This window comes from Stegastes partitus, unplaced genomic scaffold, assembly GCF_000690725.1.
Source record: "Stegastes partitus isolate 25-593 unplaced genomic scaffold, Stegastes_partitus-1.0.2 Scaffold280, whole genome shotgun sequence".
Lineage (NCBI taxonomy): Eukaryota > Metazoa > Chordata > Actinopteri > Pomacentridae > Stegastes > Stegastes partitus.
Window position 1 is genome coordinate 325,855 of NW_007578011.1, and position 17,934 is coordinate 343,788.

Consider the following 17,934-nt stretch of genomic DNA (forward strand, 5'->3'; position numbering starts at 1 on the left):
AGAATAAATCTGATCTATCTGATGGTTTCCATGCAAACATTGTATGAACACGCTGAAGCTCCTGTCGCTGTAGTGAGCTGTACGTAGCTGGCAGGCTGGAGATGTTACGTCAGTGAGCCAGTCACTACCATGCAGCGCTGATCCTCCTTCAGTGGTGAAGGTGAGCCACCAGTGGGTCCTATTAGCTCTGTGAACCTGAGGACAATGAAATCTCATCACCTGGGAATCAGCGCCATGTGGGTGAATGCCTCGCTCTATGTTTTGTACCTTATCTACAAGTGTGGGAGATATTTCTGGTTCCTCTGATAGGAGGTTCAGGACCGTGTTACATACTGGATGAAGCTCCAGCGCTACTTCTATTTATAGCTCCCCATTTGCATCCACCTCAGCCCGTCGTTGTCAAACATCAGTGACTATTCGGAGCACTTAATCTGTCAGCCGTGTTGGCGCTGAAGATGTAAGTGCCGCATATAGATTTCTGGTGAGGTGCATATAGATTGTGGTGCAGCTTTTCTTCTACGAGCTGACACCTCTGATTCATTCCTGTGAACCTGTGCTGCTCTGAAGTCTGCTCCGGATGGAGTGTGAGTGGAGAACGTGATGAGCAGCAGGACAGGCTGTGTTTGTAACAATGATGTAATTGTTGTGCAAGTTTTTGCTGGAATTGTGAAATTGAAGTGTGAAATCTGAGGAATAGCAGACCAGGTAGTTCATAACTCCTGCTGCTTCGTCTTTGAGCAGCTGAAGTCGTGTGAACGGGTGAAGCAGAATAGACAGGAGATGGATGGATGAGGAAGACTGACTCGTGAGCAGCCTCCTGGTTTCTGCCTTCCTGGGACATTACTATCGACTTTTTCTTTCCCCTAAGATGATTTAGACTCCCGCTGCTTCCCTGATCTCTCTCTCTCACAGTGCAAGCCCCAATTCAGCATGAGGTGATGCCAAAGAAGCAAGGTTCATATCTCCCAGGGTTTGTCTTCAGCCGCTCCCCCTAAAATAGCTCCACACATCCCTCTGCTTGCCATGCTGGTGCTCTGCAGCAGAGCTCTGCAGTGTCTGCATGCTGCTTCCTGTCTGTCCTCTGCCCTTCTCCACCTTCACCTTTGTGGCTGTGTTTACTTCTTCCCTGAAATGCCTCCTCTCTTTCTGATGAACTCTTTGACACTTGTCAGGACACAACAGCTTATTTTTCCTCAGCACAGGTTACGGTTCTGAAGGAAAATGGGATAAAGCTGCCACTGCTACCTCCCCGTCACAGTCTAATTAGACCGTTACACACCGTGGCTGGCCACCGGGACGCCCAAACCACCAGCACCGACTTCCTCATTAATGAGTGAATGAATACACCTACGATTGTAGATATTTATGCTATTTATTATGTTGGACTGAGTGTAATTGGGCAGAAGGTAACTTCAGTTTCATCTGAAAGTGTGACTTGAACCAATCAGCAGGAGGCGAAGGCTGCCGTGCAGGACGTACAGGATGCAGGATGTGTGTGATTCTGGATTCAGACGGTCCTGTCAGCCATGCTGACCTCCTCATGTGACTGTCCTGCTTCTGATGATGGATCAGGTGGTGATGCTTCTTTCATAACCATGCAAAGTACCGTATGCTGGATTATTACTGGTTTACTGTGACACAAACCTAAAGTTCTGCTGAGTGTCACAAGACATGTTAATAACACACTGATTTATTAAACAGACCCTTGTGGACTTGGGTAGATGATGAGATTCAGGTCACACCTGTAGATGCATACAGCAGCCTGTACCTGACGGATGTAGACTTCAGTTGTCAGCCTCACATTTCAGGGAGCGTTCTCCTCCGGCTGTCTGCGTGTTACCATGGACACCAGTGTTTGACCAGAGGTTTGGATTGTACATGAAGGCAAGTCTCGCTGGTTATTCTGGAGGATTGGCCATTTTAGTGACAGCGCTGGTTTCCTGTATCAGTACTGGGCAGAGACGCTGTTATTGCTTCCTGAGCTTAGTGCCTCCCCAGATGACTGTGATTGGCTTCAAGACATCCGCCAGGCGTCTTCCTCCCATACAGAGGGCTGATGGCTGCAGCAGAACATCCTGGATGAGGCGGTACCAGCGTGACCGACCCAGTTTTCCTTCTGTTCACTCAGCGATCAGAACATAGAACAGCACCACATAGAACCTATGACCATGTGTCAGAATGTCCTTACTTATAGGAATCTGCCACGGAGGTACTGGTTTCCTTTACGTACGTGCTTGGAACAGATCATCAGTCACACAGTTCAAACCGTTTTCCCTGAGTCCGCGACCAAACCAGCAGAAGCCCGACTGTTGACCTCCACCTGGAACCAGGTCCGTTTTATTCATGTTTTAGTTTGTCGTCTGGATTTAATCGACTCATTCTGTAGCTTGTGAACGTGATGCTTTTTGAAAGCTGAACATCAGTTATTATGAGTCAAAGCGTCCTTTGTTGCACCACCAAGGTGTGTTATAAAAATAGTACCTGCTCACAGCTGCAGGTCACATGACCAGAGTGTAGCCACGGCATCACGTAAAGGTGAGCCAGTTCCTCTGCACGCTGACTTTCACACTGAAATGTTTTCTTCTCACAAGAAACTTTTAAAACTCGTAGTGTTGTGTGACAAATGGTTTACGACTCGATGCTCAGTCGTTTCATCCATCAGCTGTGCTTCAGGGGGGCTGGACAGCTGACACTGGACAGGGAGCAGGTCCAGGCAGGGGGCAGGTCCAGGCAGGGAGCAGCTCAGCATTTCATCACCGTGCTTACACAAAGACACAGACATGTACACCTGCACCTATGGCCACCTGATAACCACCAGTTAACCTCCCATGCAGGAAGCCAGAGCAGCCAGAGAAAACCCACACAGGCACAGCATGCAGCCTGAATCCATGAGCTTCTAGTTGGGAGGCAGCAGTACTAACTACTAACTACTAACTGCTACCTGCTAGCTACTACCTACTAACTACTAACTACTAGCTACTACCTACTACCGCTGTAGTTGGTAGTTATTGGACTAAACTGTATTTAAAAAAAAGACCATTCAAAGCCATCTTCCCGTCAGCATGATGATATGTGGCGGTATGCAGAGTAGGGATCACTCGACCCGACCCGTTACTGAGGCCAAGATCAGGCATTTTTTAGATCACTGGTGTCGTTGTTTTTATTGGCCGATGCAGCCGGTTCCCTCTCTGATATCAGCTCTGTCCCGCCCACACCTCTATCAGTACAGGTGTAACAGCCAATCACTGAAAGCCAGAGTGGACATACCAGGACTGATGAGTGCATGTGGAAGGTGAGGTAGCTTCTCATAAACCCCTCAGTCTCCCACAAGTACACCTGCTGGGTCACCAGTATACATCCAGTAAGCTGACCGATGTGTTAATGGACTGACCACACCTGATGCTGATGCTACACCTGATCTGAGCCGGTTTAAATCGAGCCCATTTGATGCACTCATCAGACCGCAATCGCTATGGTGACAAAATCACCACACATCCCAAAAAGCAAATTATTGACTTGAACAAATCAGGAAAGTCATTTGGAGCCATTTCAAAGCAGCAGGAGATCCCGAAACCATCTGTGCTAAAAACAGTTCCTGGTGTACAGTGCATGGCACAGCAGGGACAGGCCGGGTCCACAGAGGCCTCACCCTGCAACCTGGACCAGTGCCCTGGTGCAGACACCACAGGACTCCCCCTGAGGTCCTGTGCCCTGATGGGGTTTTATGTGTTAGAAGAGGGACCTCCACAATGTGAAGTAGTTCGGCAGCGTTAACGTTCAGTATGTTTCTGCCTGATCACTGAGCAGCACTGTTCAATCAGAACCTAAGATCTTCTGGTGGTAAACATGCAGCTGTCCTGTTTCCCTCCATGTCAGGTGTTGATCTGCATCTGACGAGTGGAGCAAAGAAATGGCAAAACAAACTGCTGTTTTCAGACATAGCGACGTTTGGAGAAGCAGGAAGTTCCCAGACATCAGCATTTGTCTTACTTCAGCGCTAAACAATTAATAATAATGCATTTTATTTGTATAGCACACTTTAGAATCAGGCGACATGTCAAGGTGCCAGACACCTAGAGGTTGTCATGAAAACCAAAGGAACAAGGTGGTGGGCATTAGTGAAGCTCAGGCAGCTTCGGGCAAACACATTTAGTAAAATTGTTGGTGTTTACAGGATTACGCTGTGTTGCTGCAGCTGAGACATCTGTTGGAAGCTGCATGGTCTTAGGATGGGAGGCGTGGAATTAGCACTATGGCCGGGCTCATGGCTGCAGATAGAATGACATGTTAGCAATGGAGAGGCTACAGGATTACACATGTAAGCAGATCAGCTTCAGTCCTAAGGTGATTAGATTGAGAATATCAAAATAGGAATTATGTCCAAACAGAATCTGTATTGAATCACTGACAATGGTACTGATGTGTGCGTGTGGATAGAACTGAGCCGGAACACGGGAGATGGGGCGGGGCGGTCGGACACATGGCTTAAGCATGTTTTGGTAGGAAGACGTGCCAGTTGTCTTGTATGATCATCCCGACTCATAATCTTGGCAGCTTCTGAGCTAAAGAGGATTTAGAGAAATGGTTTTACCAAATGCAGCCGGCGCTCTGTCAGGGTGTTATTCTGACGCTGCGCTGCCACATCACACGTGTTGGAAGTGCAGCAGCTCCGTAGCTAAAGGTGAACATCTGTTTGTTTTCTTCCTATTTATCTGGTTTAGGTGGATCAGTTAATAGACATTTGTTTGCCCGTCTTCACTAAACATTTAAAATTTTGCACAAAAAGGAAAAGGAGGCATTTAAAAAATGAAATCACATAAAACAACTCACCAGCTTCAAGTCCGTCGTGTTCCTGAAGGACAAGAACAAGTTGTTCTTTTTATTAAATAGTTCTGCTGCTGCTGCAGGAAGTGTCACACCTGCTCTACCTGTGTAGCAGACAGTGTTTAGGACGGCAAACATGAAGACTTTCATGAGCTGCTGGTCAGTGTGTCCTCATGTCAGGACAGTCAGACTGAATACACTGTGCTGCAGATTTAACTGATAGAAATCTCATTTAGTTCCATCTAACTACACTTAGTAACCCTTAATGAGAACATGAAAACATCCCGTTAGAATCTTTTTCCAAACAGGAGTTTTTTGCTGTGCAGAGCTGCAGGTGAGGAGCTGCTCCACCCGGCACACACCTGTCTTCATCAGACACACGTCTCACAGTGATGAGACAGAATGTTCATCACAACGTTCTCGTTAGGAGTGAGCTCCTAGTGTGTACCGAGGGAGACGGGTAACGATGATAATAAGGCTTATTGTGGGACAGGAATGAGGACAGGAGCAGGAGGAGGGAGTGCAGGTCCACGCTGGTCTTCATGCAGGAGGTCAGAGGGGATCCAGGGAGGCATGAAGGCCTGATTGATGGAGTGCTGCAGAGGTGGTAGTCCTTCTGGCACTTTGTCCCATCTCTGCAGAGGACCTCTGAAGCTCTGCTACAGGGACCACTGGTTTCTTGGTCACCTCCCTGACCAAAGCCTGTGTTGTTTGGCAGTTTGATGGGACTGTCCTGGTGGTTTTAAACTCCTTCCCCTTACATTGAGGCCACGGTGCTCAGAGCTGTAGAAATGGCTCTGGACCCTCTGCAGAGAGTTTCTTGGACTTCATGGTTGTTGTCCTGACATGCTGGGTGAGTTGTGGGACCTGTTATAGACACAGTGTGTGAATATTTAGTTATATCAGAGATGTACATGTCATAAACATGTTTTCTGTTTGTCATTACGGGTTATTGAGTGTAGATCTATGAGGTCCAGTGGCTGAGGCCTGAATGCTTTCTGAATCCACAGAGCAGGAACAGGGCCAAGATGCCCCTCATGTTCATTCCTCAGCGTTTCTTCTTGTGACCAGCACCCCACTGAGACCTGGCTTCCATCATTTACCTTCTGTACAGATGTAGAGCTGTGGACAGAGACATGTGCAGCCAACCATACGGCAAAGTCAGGCGAAGGTTTACAGACATGCATTATTAAATGGTCTCTGGGTCACTCGTTGGATTGGCCGGTCTGCTGCTATTATACACACCTGGATGCTCCTTCAGAGCAGGTAGGCTGAGATGCAAAAGTCCTCCAGAAGGAAAACAGCAGTTTTTATAAAAATGATGACGTTTCCATTCATACAAGTGATTTTCTGACATAAAATGAAGAACCTATAAAAATACAAACGACATTTCTGTCAAGAGCTCCTCACTGTTGAAGAATATGTAAATGTTATATAACATCAGCTCACAGATACATCAGCATGTGTCCAACGATGTCAGAATCAGAACCACACAGTCTGCTTACATGTCAACTCTGGTTTTCTTTGCTCCTGTCACATTTATACTCTGGGCTCATGTTTGACTGGACTGGAAATCCCTTCATTATTTACTTAGAAAAATGGAAAGATGTCCACGTACATATCTGTATACAGTCATGAGAAAAGTTTACATACACAGGATCATGCATCTTAAGTTACCAGCGACTCCCTGCAGGTGGATCAGTGGTTAGCACCATTAGCGCCTCACAGTTAGAAGGTCGCCAGTTGGCGTCCCGGTGAGGACACCCGGGATCTTCCTGCGTGGAGTCTCCATGTTCTCCCCGTGCAGCGTGGGTTCTCTCCGGGTTCTCCGGCTTCCTCCCACAGTCCAGAAACATGCTGAGGTTAATTGGTGATTGTAAATTGTCCGTAGGTGTGAATGTGAGTGTGCTTGGTTGTCTGTCTCTAAGTGTAGCCCTGTGATAGACTGGTTACCTGTCCAGGTGAACCTGCCTTCACCCTGAGTCAGCTGGGATAGGCTCCGCCCCCCATGACCCTGGTGAGGATGAAGGTGTAGAGATGATGGATGGAAACACTCAAAGAAACAGTTTTGTCACAATAAACAATAATGCATTTGTAGATTTATTATGAATCTTCTGGAAATACGACAAAATCTGTCGGGTCTAGAACATACATACAGCAGCGCTAATATTTGGGTAAATGTCTCTCGGCCATTTTCACCCAAAGTAGCTGCTTTTGGTTGCCGTCTACAAGCTTTTTACAAGTTTCTGGTTGTACCTTTGACATGAGTGCAGTTCAAGCAGATGTTTGCTTTGTGACCCTCAGCAGCCAGTGATAGCTCGTGTTTTCCTCCTGATCATGGCAGTGGTTCAGGTCTGAGCTGAGCTCCGTAGACTTTCCCATCGTACTGTTTGAGGTTGAATCTAATGAGCGGATCAAATGGATCCTATTTGCTGTCGTCAGTTTTAATCACTCACAACAAGTTAAGAGACCGAAGAAAATCTGATGACCAGAACCGTCTACGTCACCAAACAGCTGAGTGTAGGTTTTGTCTTTACAGGTGTGTGTGATCTTTTCTTCATGACTGTACAGGTGCAGCGTTTCTCTCAGTGCCCACAGGTGTGACCAGCACTGGAACAAACCGATGACTACATACCATCGACACTTTCACTTCTTCATTAGATTCTGTGCTTGTCTCATGTCTGCACTTCAGCCAATAAGTCCAGTCATTTGAATTGACACAGAATCATGTGGTTTTGGTCAAATGTCATATCACACATGGTTAGTTCAATGACTGTCAGAAAGTTAAAAATCCAATCACTTTTTCTGCTTTAATGGTTTCTGGCTCTGATAAATGGTGTCAATGTGGAGATTTCTTTTCTAAGGAGATAACATGCCTTTAAATCCAGCCTGGGGTCTGAGCCTCGGAGGGAGACAGGATTTTATCCAGCCTCATTTTAGTGGCTTTTTGTATTGAATGTAAATGTGGGCCTGAAGGTGCTGATAGGACGGATCCTAACAGATAAATTCAATCTACATGATTTTACGCACATTCTCACTTTGTGCATAACCTCTGGGGGGAAGAGCTTGAATGGAAACACCAGACGGCTGAAGGTGGTGAAGAGCCGGCATGTTCATCAAAACTAAATGTGGACGAGTCGGTTGGACCAGACCTGGTGTGACTGTAGCCCTCCTCAGAGTCATGCAGGAACCAGGAATGAGTTCTGACTGGATCCATTTCAATCATGTGGTCCCGCTGGGTGCCAGAGAGGACGGGTCTGGGCAGATCTCTGGTTGTGATCCTTCTGACAGATGTGGTGATTTGATCTGTAATAACTTTCAGTATCCATTGTGTAACAGATTTAAGTCGTGATGTAGCATCATCACGTGACACACGACTGAACAACGGTCCAGCCCGGCTATGTCTGCTCCAGCACCCAGTTTCCAGACTATGCAGTATGCCAGAGGGACATTTAGTGTGTCCTAATACATAGTATGTCAGTGGCAATGAGACAAACCAGCAGGATGTCCTGCTGCAGCATGTAGTGCAGCCGGAGTGTTTTCATGCTCAGATCACACAAACCTCAGCGCAGTGGAACACGTGTCACATGTAGCGGCGTCTCGCACACGTAGAAGTTTTGTTTGGTTGTTTTGTTTTGCATCTTCTTCTACGAAGGTTTAGTTTCATCTGACTAGAGAATTAGCGCCACCTGCTGTTTATCTCGTTCTCGCGGCTCCAGTCGATGGGAACTGGCATCACTTTGCATCTTCTTTTGAATTTTTGTCAACATTTGGTTAAAGTTTGGATGGAAACCCAACTAATGAAGATAATAACACATTAACAGCCGGATGTCTGAACAGAAACACAGAAACCAAGATGGAACATCAGACTGTCTGATCAGAGGATGTTCATGCATGTTCTGGAAAACAACAACACACATGATCTAGAAAACATGCTCTTTAAATACTAGAAGATAATATATGTGTGTGATTACACAGTCTGCTGGGTCATTAGTTGGTACCAGAACAATTTAAACCCTGATGAGTCTTCTCTGAGTAAAGATGAATACTGTATTGATCCAGGAGGCAATACAGGAAGCTGTTGTAATAAAAACCAAAGAAGTCCTTTTTCCCACAGTTACCACTTAGCTCTCAGTCTCCCCTGGCATCCAAACCATTATCTACCACAAGTATTATGACATGGATCATCTCTCCATCACATGTTGTGTGTTTATTTAGCAGCCACTGCAGGTTCATGGCTCAGGAAGCATCAAGTCGCTGAGCAGCTGGAGCTCCTCAGTGCTTCACAGCTCACAGCGACATGTTTCATTCACAACCAGACTCAGCAGCAACGCAGCTGTGTCATTAGTTATACTGACCAAAAGCATTTATTCACCTAATTTAACTGACAGCCACGTGTTTGCTCCCATCACACAGTGTAATCATTCAGCCCTTTATTGGTGACCATCAGACCAGCGACGAGTTCTTCTTCAAGTTAAAAACTACAGTCATGACTGGATAATCGACCCTTAACAATCCTAAACCTGCTATCAGACAGGTTTGTAGGAAAAACCAACAGAACCCATAAAAACAGCCTTAACATAGCGACAGCCTTGGATTGTGACTCCGACATGACATTTAATGTCACCAATCAGGATGACGGCGTATTATCTGACTGAACAATCCCACAGATTGGCTACGTTCACACTGCAGGACTTGATGCTCAATGAGGATTTCTTTGTGACTTCCTTCACGTTTCCACTTCAATGCGACTTGTATGTGATCTGCTGTGTGAACTTCATACGAGCCAAAAGTGTCCCGCATGTTACTGATCGACGCTGATGCATTTTCAGGATTGATGTCACAGATTCTGCAGACTGCTGAAGTCTCTTTGTCCGTTGCCTGGTTCTGCTGGACCTTCATTAACCCGGCTGCTTGTTCTGTCTCTGCCCTGTTACCCCTCAGCCCCCCCCACATTCACAGACACACCACCTCAGTACGTGGAGGCCAAGGAGGGGGGGAGCATCACTTTGACCTGCACGGCCTTCGGTAACCCCAAACCCTCGGTCAGCTGGCTGCGGGAAGGCAGCCTCATGGTCAGCAGTGCCAAGTATAAGGTATGTTCTGTCTGCTCGTCCACGGTGGTTCTGTCCCTCCTGCTCTGTTCGTTGTTTTCAGGAGGCGGCTGTGTTCACACAGAGGGTCGACTCAACTTCCTGCACATCGGTCAGCTTGTTAGCAAACATTTGCTCATCGTTCACTGGGAGTCGAGCTTTCTGAAAGTCTCTCTGTTTTTAGTCTGTGCTGCTCCTGAGGGACCCGTGGTGCTCTTTAGCTGCTAAATGCTCCACGATGCTAACCAGCCAGCCTCCACCTGGTGCTGAGCTGGAGCCGTGCACTCAGGTTTCTCTCCTTCATGCATCATGTGATGTATTGGCCTGTCCTCCTGACCAGTGGGAGCTGTGGATGAAGCCCTGCTGGTTTCCTACTGAAAGCAGGCACACACTCTCTCCAGCTTCCTCCAAATCCCTTCACTTGTCTTTTTAAAAAAAGCTTTAACAAATGTTTGATATGCATTTATTTATTCATTTGATCTGATGGTTTTTACTGTCCCTGTGCTCTCAGTCTTTGGCCTTCTTCTCATTTTATTTGTTTTCTTTTTCTTTTTGTGTCCGACTTTGTTCAGAAAAGCATCACAAACGTTCTTTATTATTCATATTTTCTCTTAAATCTACGGTGGCCTCTAAGGACAAAACAGATTAAAACATCAAGGGAAATGTGCTCCAAATCCAGAAACTCAACTTCTGCAGAAACACACACTAGTGGTGATAAAGTATAGAGAAGGACTGCTGAGCTCAGGCTGTTCCTCCTGCGATGACGACCGACATCGATGTCTGTCGTCGTTCCTGACAGAACTGTGTTCGCTCAGGTCTCACTCCACACACAGGCCTTCTCATCTCTGAATAAACAGGAATATATTTTTGTAAAGGCAGATGGATGAAGCCAGGTTTACTCGGTGTCTGAACGCTGTGCTGATGCCTCTTCAGCCGAGTAGCATCACAAACACACAGTGTTGGCAGAAAAGTGTCTCACTGCCACAGTAATGTGTAATAAAAGATTAAATCTACTGTTCTGACACGGTGGGGTCAGCGGCCACGTTCACTGAGGTCACAGGAAGGTTTCCAGCCCGTCTGTTTGTGGGCGGAGCCATCACAGGCAGCGTGCAGCGACCAGTAAGGAGGACTGATGACTGACTGGCTGATGGGAACTGACACACGTCTGATGCCTTGTTCATAGAAACACACTGAGTGCTGAGGGAGGTGAGGTGCAGTGGAACGGTGACGGTGTGGGTGAACTGGGAGATGCTCTGAACTGGGAGATGCTCTGAACTGGGAGATGCTCTGAGACAAATAGCAGGTGATCGTTTTCTGCACTGGTGGCTCTGAGCAGCCCTCTCTGGTAAAAACCAGTTCACTCACTGAGTTGTGTGCAGCCTGTGACCTGCTTCCTGCACATGCTCACGGTGCCTCTGCTCGACTCCCCACGACTTCCTGCAGCAAGCCAACAGAATGAAAGAGCACCTGGTCACACCTGTGAGTGGCATCTGAGCATTTAAAACCACACCATGTCTGCAGCACTGTGCTCACGTCTCCTCTGGACGTGTTGGCTTGATACCTTTAAGAATTAATTCTACATTTCATTTTTAATAATTCCCATTTTGCAGCTACTTCACACTGATCTGCATGTGAGCCTCACCTTCGTACCTCCAGCGTTTAGGTGTGACAGCACAGTGAGGTCTTCATCAACCTTCACACACAACAGGACAGAGTTTAGCTTTAGCTACAGGAGGTGTTGCATGAGTGTGAGTAATGTACACTGCTCAGTATGTGACTGCTGAATGTAGGGATGGAAATCACTCCCCCACATCAGATCAATTATTTAAATGACTGAGCTTTGTTCATGGGAGAGTTCTATCTAGATTTGTTCCTTTTCCCAAGTCACAACCGCTATAGTGGGTTTTTCTATAGAACGACCAGCAGCTGTAGGAACCTGTAGATCTGCTCACATGAGGCTTTGGTTTTGATGTGATGTTCTTCATGTGTGTGGATGTGAACACAGCTCTGGGTGCTGCTTAGAGTCCATGTGGAGGTTTGCATCGAGTGAACAGATTGTAAAATGCAACTCTTTGACCTCGTGACTCCAAAATACGTGAAAGAAATCCAGATCACAGCAGCATGAACACGTCTGTCCATCACACCAACCAACCACCTTCTAGCTGTGAGGCTCACGTCTGAATCGTTTCCATGATGCAGAGGCGGACACACTTCTGCTGTTTGGTGTAACCGGTGTGTCAACAGCTCAAACATGAAGTCAGCAAATCACTGAGTCCAACAAAAGTAAGACACTTAAAATGACCTGATGATGCAAACGGATGCTTTATGATTCAAAACGTAACTCATCAGCCGTCTGACACTCTGAAGCACCGAGTGTGTGTTTCAGTCATAGTTTAGTTTGGTGTTGAGTTCATGAGTGTGTGAACGTTGTTCAGACCTTTGTGCTGTAAAGCAGACGCTCTGACAGCCGCTCTCTTGGTGTCGTCTCCAAATGAGCTGTGAAAGATGTACGGCTCAGGAAATACACAGAACTCATTCATTATTGTGTAACAAAACATGGCCAGATAATAGCTGGTCTTAAGCACACACATGTCTGAGATTATGTGTGGTGTGGATGGATTAGAGACACATATGAACGTGGATGTTGTTGGAACAGTCCAGCGATATCACTCATCAGACATCAGACCCTGGATCTGTTTAAATCCAGGATGATTCAGAACAGGGACGAGTGTGGATGTAAAGACACGAGCTGACAGATGATGCTGATGGAAGGACCCAGAATAAAAGCAGAATTTAACGTTTCACCTCAAAGAAGCAGCAGAGGTCCTGTGTGCAGACAAGCTGTAGAGAAACTCCTTCATGCTTTTGTTTCTGGGTGGATGGAAAGACTATTCCAGCCGTCTGCCTTCGGCTCGTCCCAGAAACAACGTTCACCAACAGCTCGACAGCATTCAGAGCTGCAGCTCCATTTAAACCCATCCTTAACTCTCTACACTGGCTTAGGTGTTAAAATGCTGCTTCTGCTAGTTGGTAAACCACCTGACAGCCTCAGCTTCATGCCTGAAGGACAGAAACCCAGCACGTCGTACCTCCAGTCAAAACCAAATAAGCAGCTTTCAGCTACACACAGATGGAAGCATCGTCCTGATCATCCATGTGTCCAAATGTTAACCGCCAACATGAAGCTCTGCTGGTTGCTTGTGTCTGTGGCTTCGTTTCCTTCACACACTTTAACTTCCTTTATTCGATGTGGATCATCCTGTTAATGGCACCGTGGTTTTTATTTCCCCTTCTTTTAATTCTGCTTTGTGTTGTGCTGTTGAAATGTTGTCCAGAGTGTGTTCAGTGGCCGTTCAGTCTGGATGAAGTGTCCTCCCTGTAGTTTCTACTTTCATCCACTCAGAGGGAATGTCCTGCATTTTCCAAAGATTTGACATCTTCTGTCTGCAACAAAACGGTTTAAGATGTTTGAGGTGTATTAAAGTCATAAATGAGTAAAGAAACGATGCCTCTCCAACTATAAACTATATAACTATAAAAAGATTATTTACAATATAGAAGGACATTTTTACTGTGTGTTAAAAGAGTCAAATGTCCGGCCCATGAAACTGGAGTTTGTGTGCGTCCAGGTGTCCGATGGGAGTTTGACGGTGCTATCCATCACCCGGGAGGATCGCGGGGCCTACACGTGTCGAGCCTTCAGCCCCCAGGGAGAGGCCATTCACACCACACGGCTGCTAGTACAAGGTATGGACGTCATAAACACACACTGACAAATCCCATTATTATTGCATTTTAATGCTTATTTGTGGCACCGACGTCCTTTGGTAGTTTGTTCAGTTTAGCAGCTATTTTCCCCAAAAAAAGTCTGTCTGTCACATTTGTTAATGTAAACCTTTGAACAACCAGAAGGTTTGAGGATGAAGGAACATTAGTGACAGTGACCATGCTGGCTCTGTGGTGCAGCGCTCAGACTTCCTGGAGTTGTGTTCCTCCACTGGAGGCACATTTAAAGGACACCAAATCTGACTGACTCAACAGATTTATGAACCTGCAGCCATTGTCTAGAAACATGGCTGAAACTCAAGTTTCCAGCAGACTCAGTAGCACTGTGACAGACTGATGCTGCAGGTACATGATAAACTCAGAGGAAAGATCCTCCCACAGCTGAAAGCAACAAAGCAAACTTCAGCTGCTGTCAACACTTTGTCAGAAACATGATTTTACAACATTTTGGTTTGTGGGCTGCAGGTGTCTCGGTGGTTAGCACCGTTAGCGCCTCACAGCTAGAAGGTCTCTGGTTGGCGTCCCAGTGAGGACACCCTGCCCTGGACAGTCCTGTCCAGGGCAAATGAAACCTCAGTGTTGCCACCAGCAGCCTGCAGGTTTTGCACATGTGATGTTTTTGGACCATTACTGCTGCTGAAATGTGTAGAAGAGCTTCTCCAGGTCGCTTCACTGAGCTCAGAGTACATCGTAGTCTGAATACATATCTGTTAACGTGACTGCTGTTCAGACTTGTGCCGTGTTGACAGCAACACGTAAACACTTGTAGATGTGCTGTCTGGCCGTCACTCTGACTCTCAGGTGAGCAGGATGCTTAGACGAGAAGTGGAAAGAGTACATTCATAGTTAGCTGTTTAGACGTACTCAGCATTATTCATGAGCTTGTAGGGAAACAGACGCTGCACCTCTTTGGATTTTGTCTGAATGTGCGCCAGCGCTACAACATGGTACGTTTTCTATCCAACACTACCAGCGCTGGCCTCCATCGTGTGCCACCCACAGAAATAAAACAAACTGAACCTAAAACATCATTGTTTTTGATGGAGGCAGATAAACTTCTTCAGTACTTTCTGTCCAACGCGTTATGACGCTCCAGGGCTCCAGCCGGGTAACCAGACGTCTGAGTCTGCTGGAGGTCTTGTTTTGGGAACATTGAACATCTTCCTTGCTTATATGTGCAGTTTATGACACACAAACAGCTTCTCACAAGGTTCTGGTCACTCTGGACTGTTCCCACCGGATTCACTCAGACGACTGACATCCTCATGCCATAAACAAGAAGCTGTGAAGCAGGATGAATGCTCTGCTGTGGGGAGACTGCAGAAGCATCAGGTGGAGGTGGGACGGCCCCCAGTAATGACCAATCACATCAGCGCCCCTCATCTCCTCTAAAATGCAGCAGACAGTTTAATGAGCAGTCTGGGGCGGCTTTGCTGAAGAAACTGTTCTTTTCCCAGCGGTGCAGAGTCACAAATACACAGCGTTCCAAATATACAGGATGCAAAGCAGGACTTCAGGGCAGACAGTTTAAACAGGAACTATTTACTGTCTGTTCTCAGCACCAAGATGAAAGATGCAGACATTATTACTGTCTGTCAGTCAGCATGTGTGTCTGGATGCATTTACATGTTCAGAGAAGCTTCACTACAGCAGTGAAGAGGACGATGAAGAAGACAGAGTGGGAACACAAACGTTAGGCTTTTATAAGACTTCCTGTTTCTTCACCGTACTGAAGAAGTGCTGTTTCAGACAAATCAGTGAAGTTCATGGCAAGCTAGCAGACAGTGTCCAGCAGCAGGACACAGAACCGGACCGGTACTGGTCAACGTGTAGACGATCCTGATCCGGGCAGGTCAAAGCAGTTTCTGTATGACTGGTATCGACACAAACCAAACATCCTTTGTTTTTCATACAGGTGAAGTCATTTTGAATAGTTTTCCTAAACGATGCAGCGTCATCAGTAAAGAGTTGATTCATTTATAATATCAATGATCACACTGGACACGTCCACGCTGGCCGGGCTGTTTCCAGCTGCAGGTTCATCATTCGGGCCGCACAGCCACCATGTGTGCACCGGTACATGGTACTGCTGTCCTGGTCCGTTCCCTCTTCAGTCAACCCCGACCCGGCCAGAGGTCAGAAGAAGACTTTAGCTGAACCCACACAGCGCTAGCTGTTATCAGCAACGGGCACAACCAGGTACTTCAGCTGGTCTACAACCTGTCTGCCATCTTCTCATCTACCATCTACCAACATGGGTACAAATATGAACTGACTCAGTTTGGATCAGAACCAAACCAGCGTGATCTGGACATCCCTACTGTTATGTAACTAACTCATGTAACTGCTATGAATCAGAAAGCTGGTTGATGATACTCAAAAGAAATGACACCAACAAATTGAGGTCTTTGAAACAGAAGTTTGAGTTTCACTTTCCTAACCTTTGGTAGCAACAGAAGAACTTCAGATTAAAGTCCTGGGCTTCTGCAACTACATATCCTCCACCAACACAGACTACAGGAGGGAGTCTCGCCCCTGGACCTGGTGTCTAAACATGTATACTTACAATTTAACGAGATGAGCTCGTAGCAAACCCTGAACCTGTCCCAGCATCCGGTGACAAACCAGTCTCGTGTCTGCAGTGGACCAAGTTTTTTGGCACAGCCACAATCACTGCTGCCCAGAGCGACGGTCGGGCCGGGCTTTTGGACGGGCGCTGTGCTGACGGGCGCGGCTTGATTGGAGCACAACGTTGAAGTACCGGTCCAATCAGTCAGGACAAGAGGCCGGATGGAGGAGGAGCAGACAGGGACACAGGCTGAGCGAGGTCCAGACAGCGATCCAGGACAGGGTTACTGGTTTCCATACCACAGCCAGGCTCATCACACAAAGAGGGAGAAGGAACGGCTGCTCTGTTGGAAAAGGAGATAAGTTACAAGAATCCCAACTTCCCTCTCTGAGCATCAGCCTGATTTCCCAGTAATATATTCAATACTGGTTCCTGTGTTTGTGGGGAATCAGCAGACAGACGTTGGCGTCCCTGGAGCCACACTGCGAGCGTTACTCATTAACATGTAAGCATGTGTTAAATCTATCTTCTGCCTTCTGGTGGGAAACATCATCTCTCTCATCCTTCACATGCACCATCACATCCATGGACGGCAACAGGCGGAGGAGGATGGAAGCAGCGTTTCATGCAGCAGCATGTGAGACCTAACAGCCAAAGCTAGAATTAGCCAGAGGACCGCTAACGCTAAACGTAGCGAACACTGAAGACCAGATGAAGCCTAATGATGGTATTTGAACAACTTTATGGTGTAATGTCCTAAAGAGGAATAAGAAGAGCTTTTTGCCTCCAGCATAAATGAAATGTGACTGATGTGATGTGTCGGTATCAGTCGGTAACCCAAACGGATCACGTGTCGTCTGCTGTGTGCTGCATCACATCAGCTCCATGTTTTTCACTTTCCAGAAACTGAAGGTAAACACGGTATAAATGTGTATAATATACGCCTCACCAAAGAGGAGGAATGAGGAGGAAGCCCACACAGCGGTCCAGGTCATGTCATTTAGAGATGGCTGACCCAGATGAGCACGGCTCAGTGGTCGTGACCTGACCTCTGCTGAACTCAGGGAACTGAGGCTCAGTCTCTAGCGGATGCATTGACTCTTCACCACATTCATTCCTCTTGTTCGTTTGTAAAGCCAGCACAGTAGCAAATAGAACTCTGAGCGGACTGGACCCCGGCTGTGGCAGGACGTTCTGGACGGGACACAGCTCGGGTCTGAAGCGTGTATGTAGAACCTATGATGCCAAATCCATCATCTCTACCCTGATCCCTGTTAGTGAGAAATAACACAATCGCTCACCAGCTTTAGTCCTTCTGAAGCTGAAATCTTTCTGGTCACTTATATTCGACCTGTCAAACCCCTAAACAGCCCCGTGCATGACAGGAGTCCATGTTGGCATGTTTGGACTGATCACGGTCCTCAGACCTCCAGGCCTTCTCTGGTCTTCACTGCTCCTGTCAGATTCCTCACTGTGGGCTTATTATTCACTCTTATATTAGATTTTGCGCCCCGATAAAGGGCAGAACTCAGAAGCTCTTCTATATGACACAGTTATAAAAATCATTTGAAACAAAGACTTAAGACAAAATAAGAAAGCTGAAGTTCTTTGAAGATTTATTTTCTGCAAATTGAAACAACCTGAAACAACATTTGTGCCCGT

At 46.7% G+C, this 17,934-nt stretch overlaps 1 protein-coding gene across 2 annotated transcripts in view; it reads left to right on the forward strand.

Annotated features, from left to right (window-relative positions):
* igsf9bb (immunoglobulin superfamily, member 9Bb) overlaps positions 1-17,934 on the forward strand; it is a 149,286-nt gene that overhangs the window by 57,212 nt on the left and 74,140 nt on the right. For both annotated transcript variants that reach the window (XM_008282644.1, XM_008282643.1), the window contains exons 4-5: positions 9,769-9,920; positions 13,547-13,664. In XM_008282644.1, the coding sequence (XP_008280866.1) occupies positions 9,769-9,920; positions 13,547-13,664 (270 nt within the window). The remainder of the gene's footprint in view (positions 1-9,768; positions 9,921-13,546; positions 13,665-17,934) is intronic.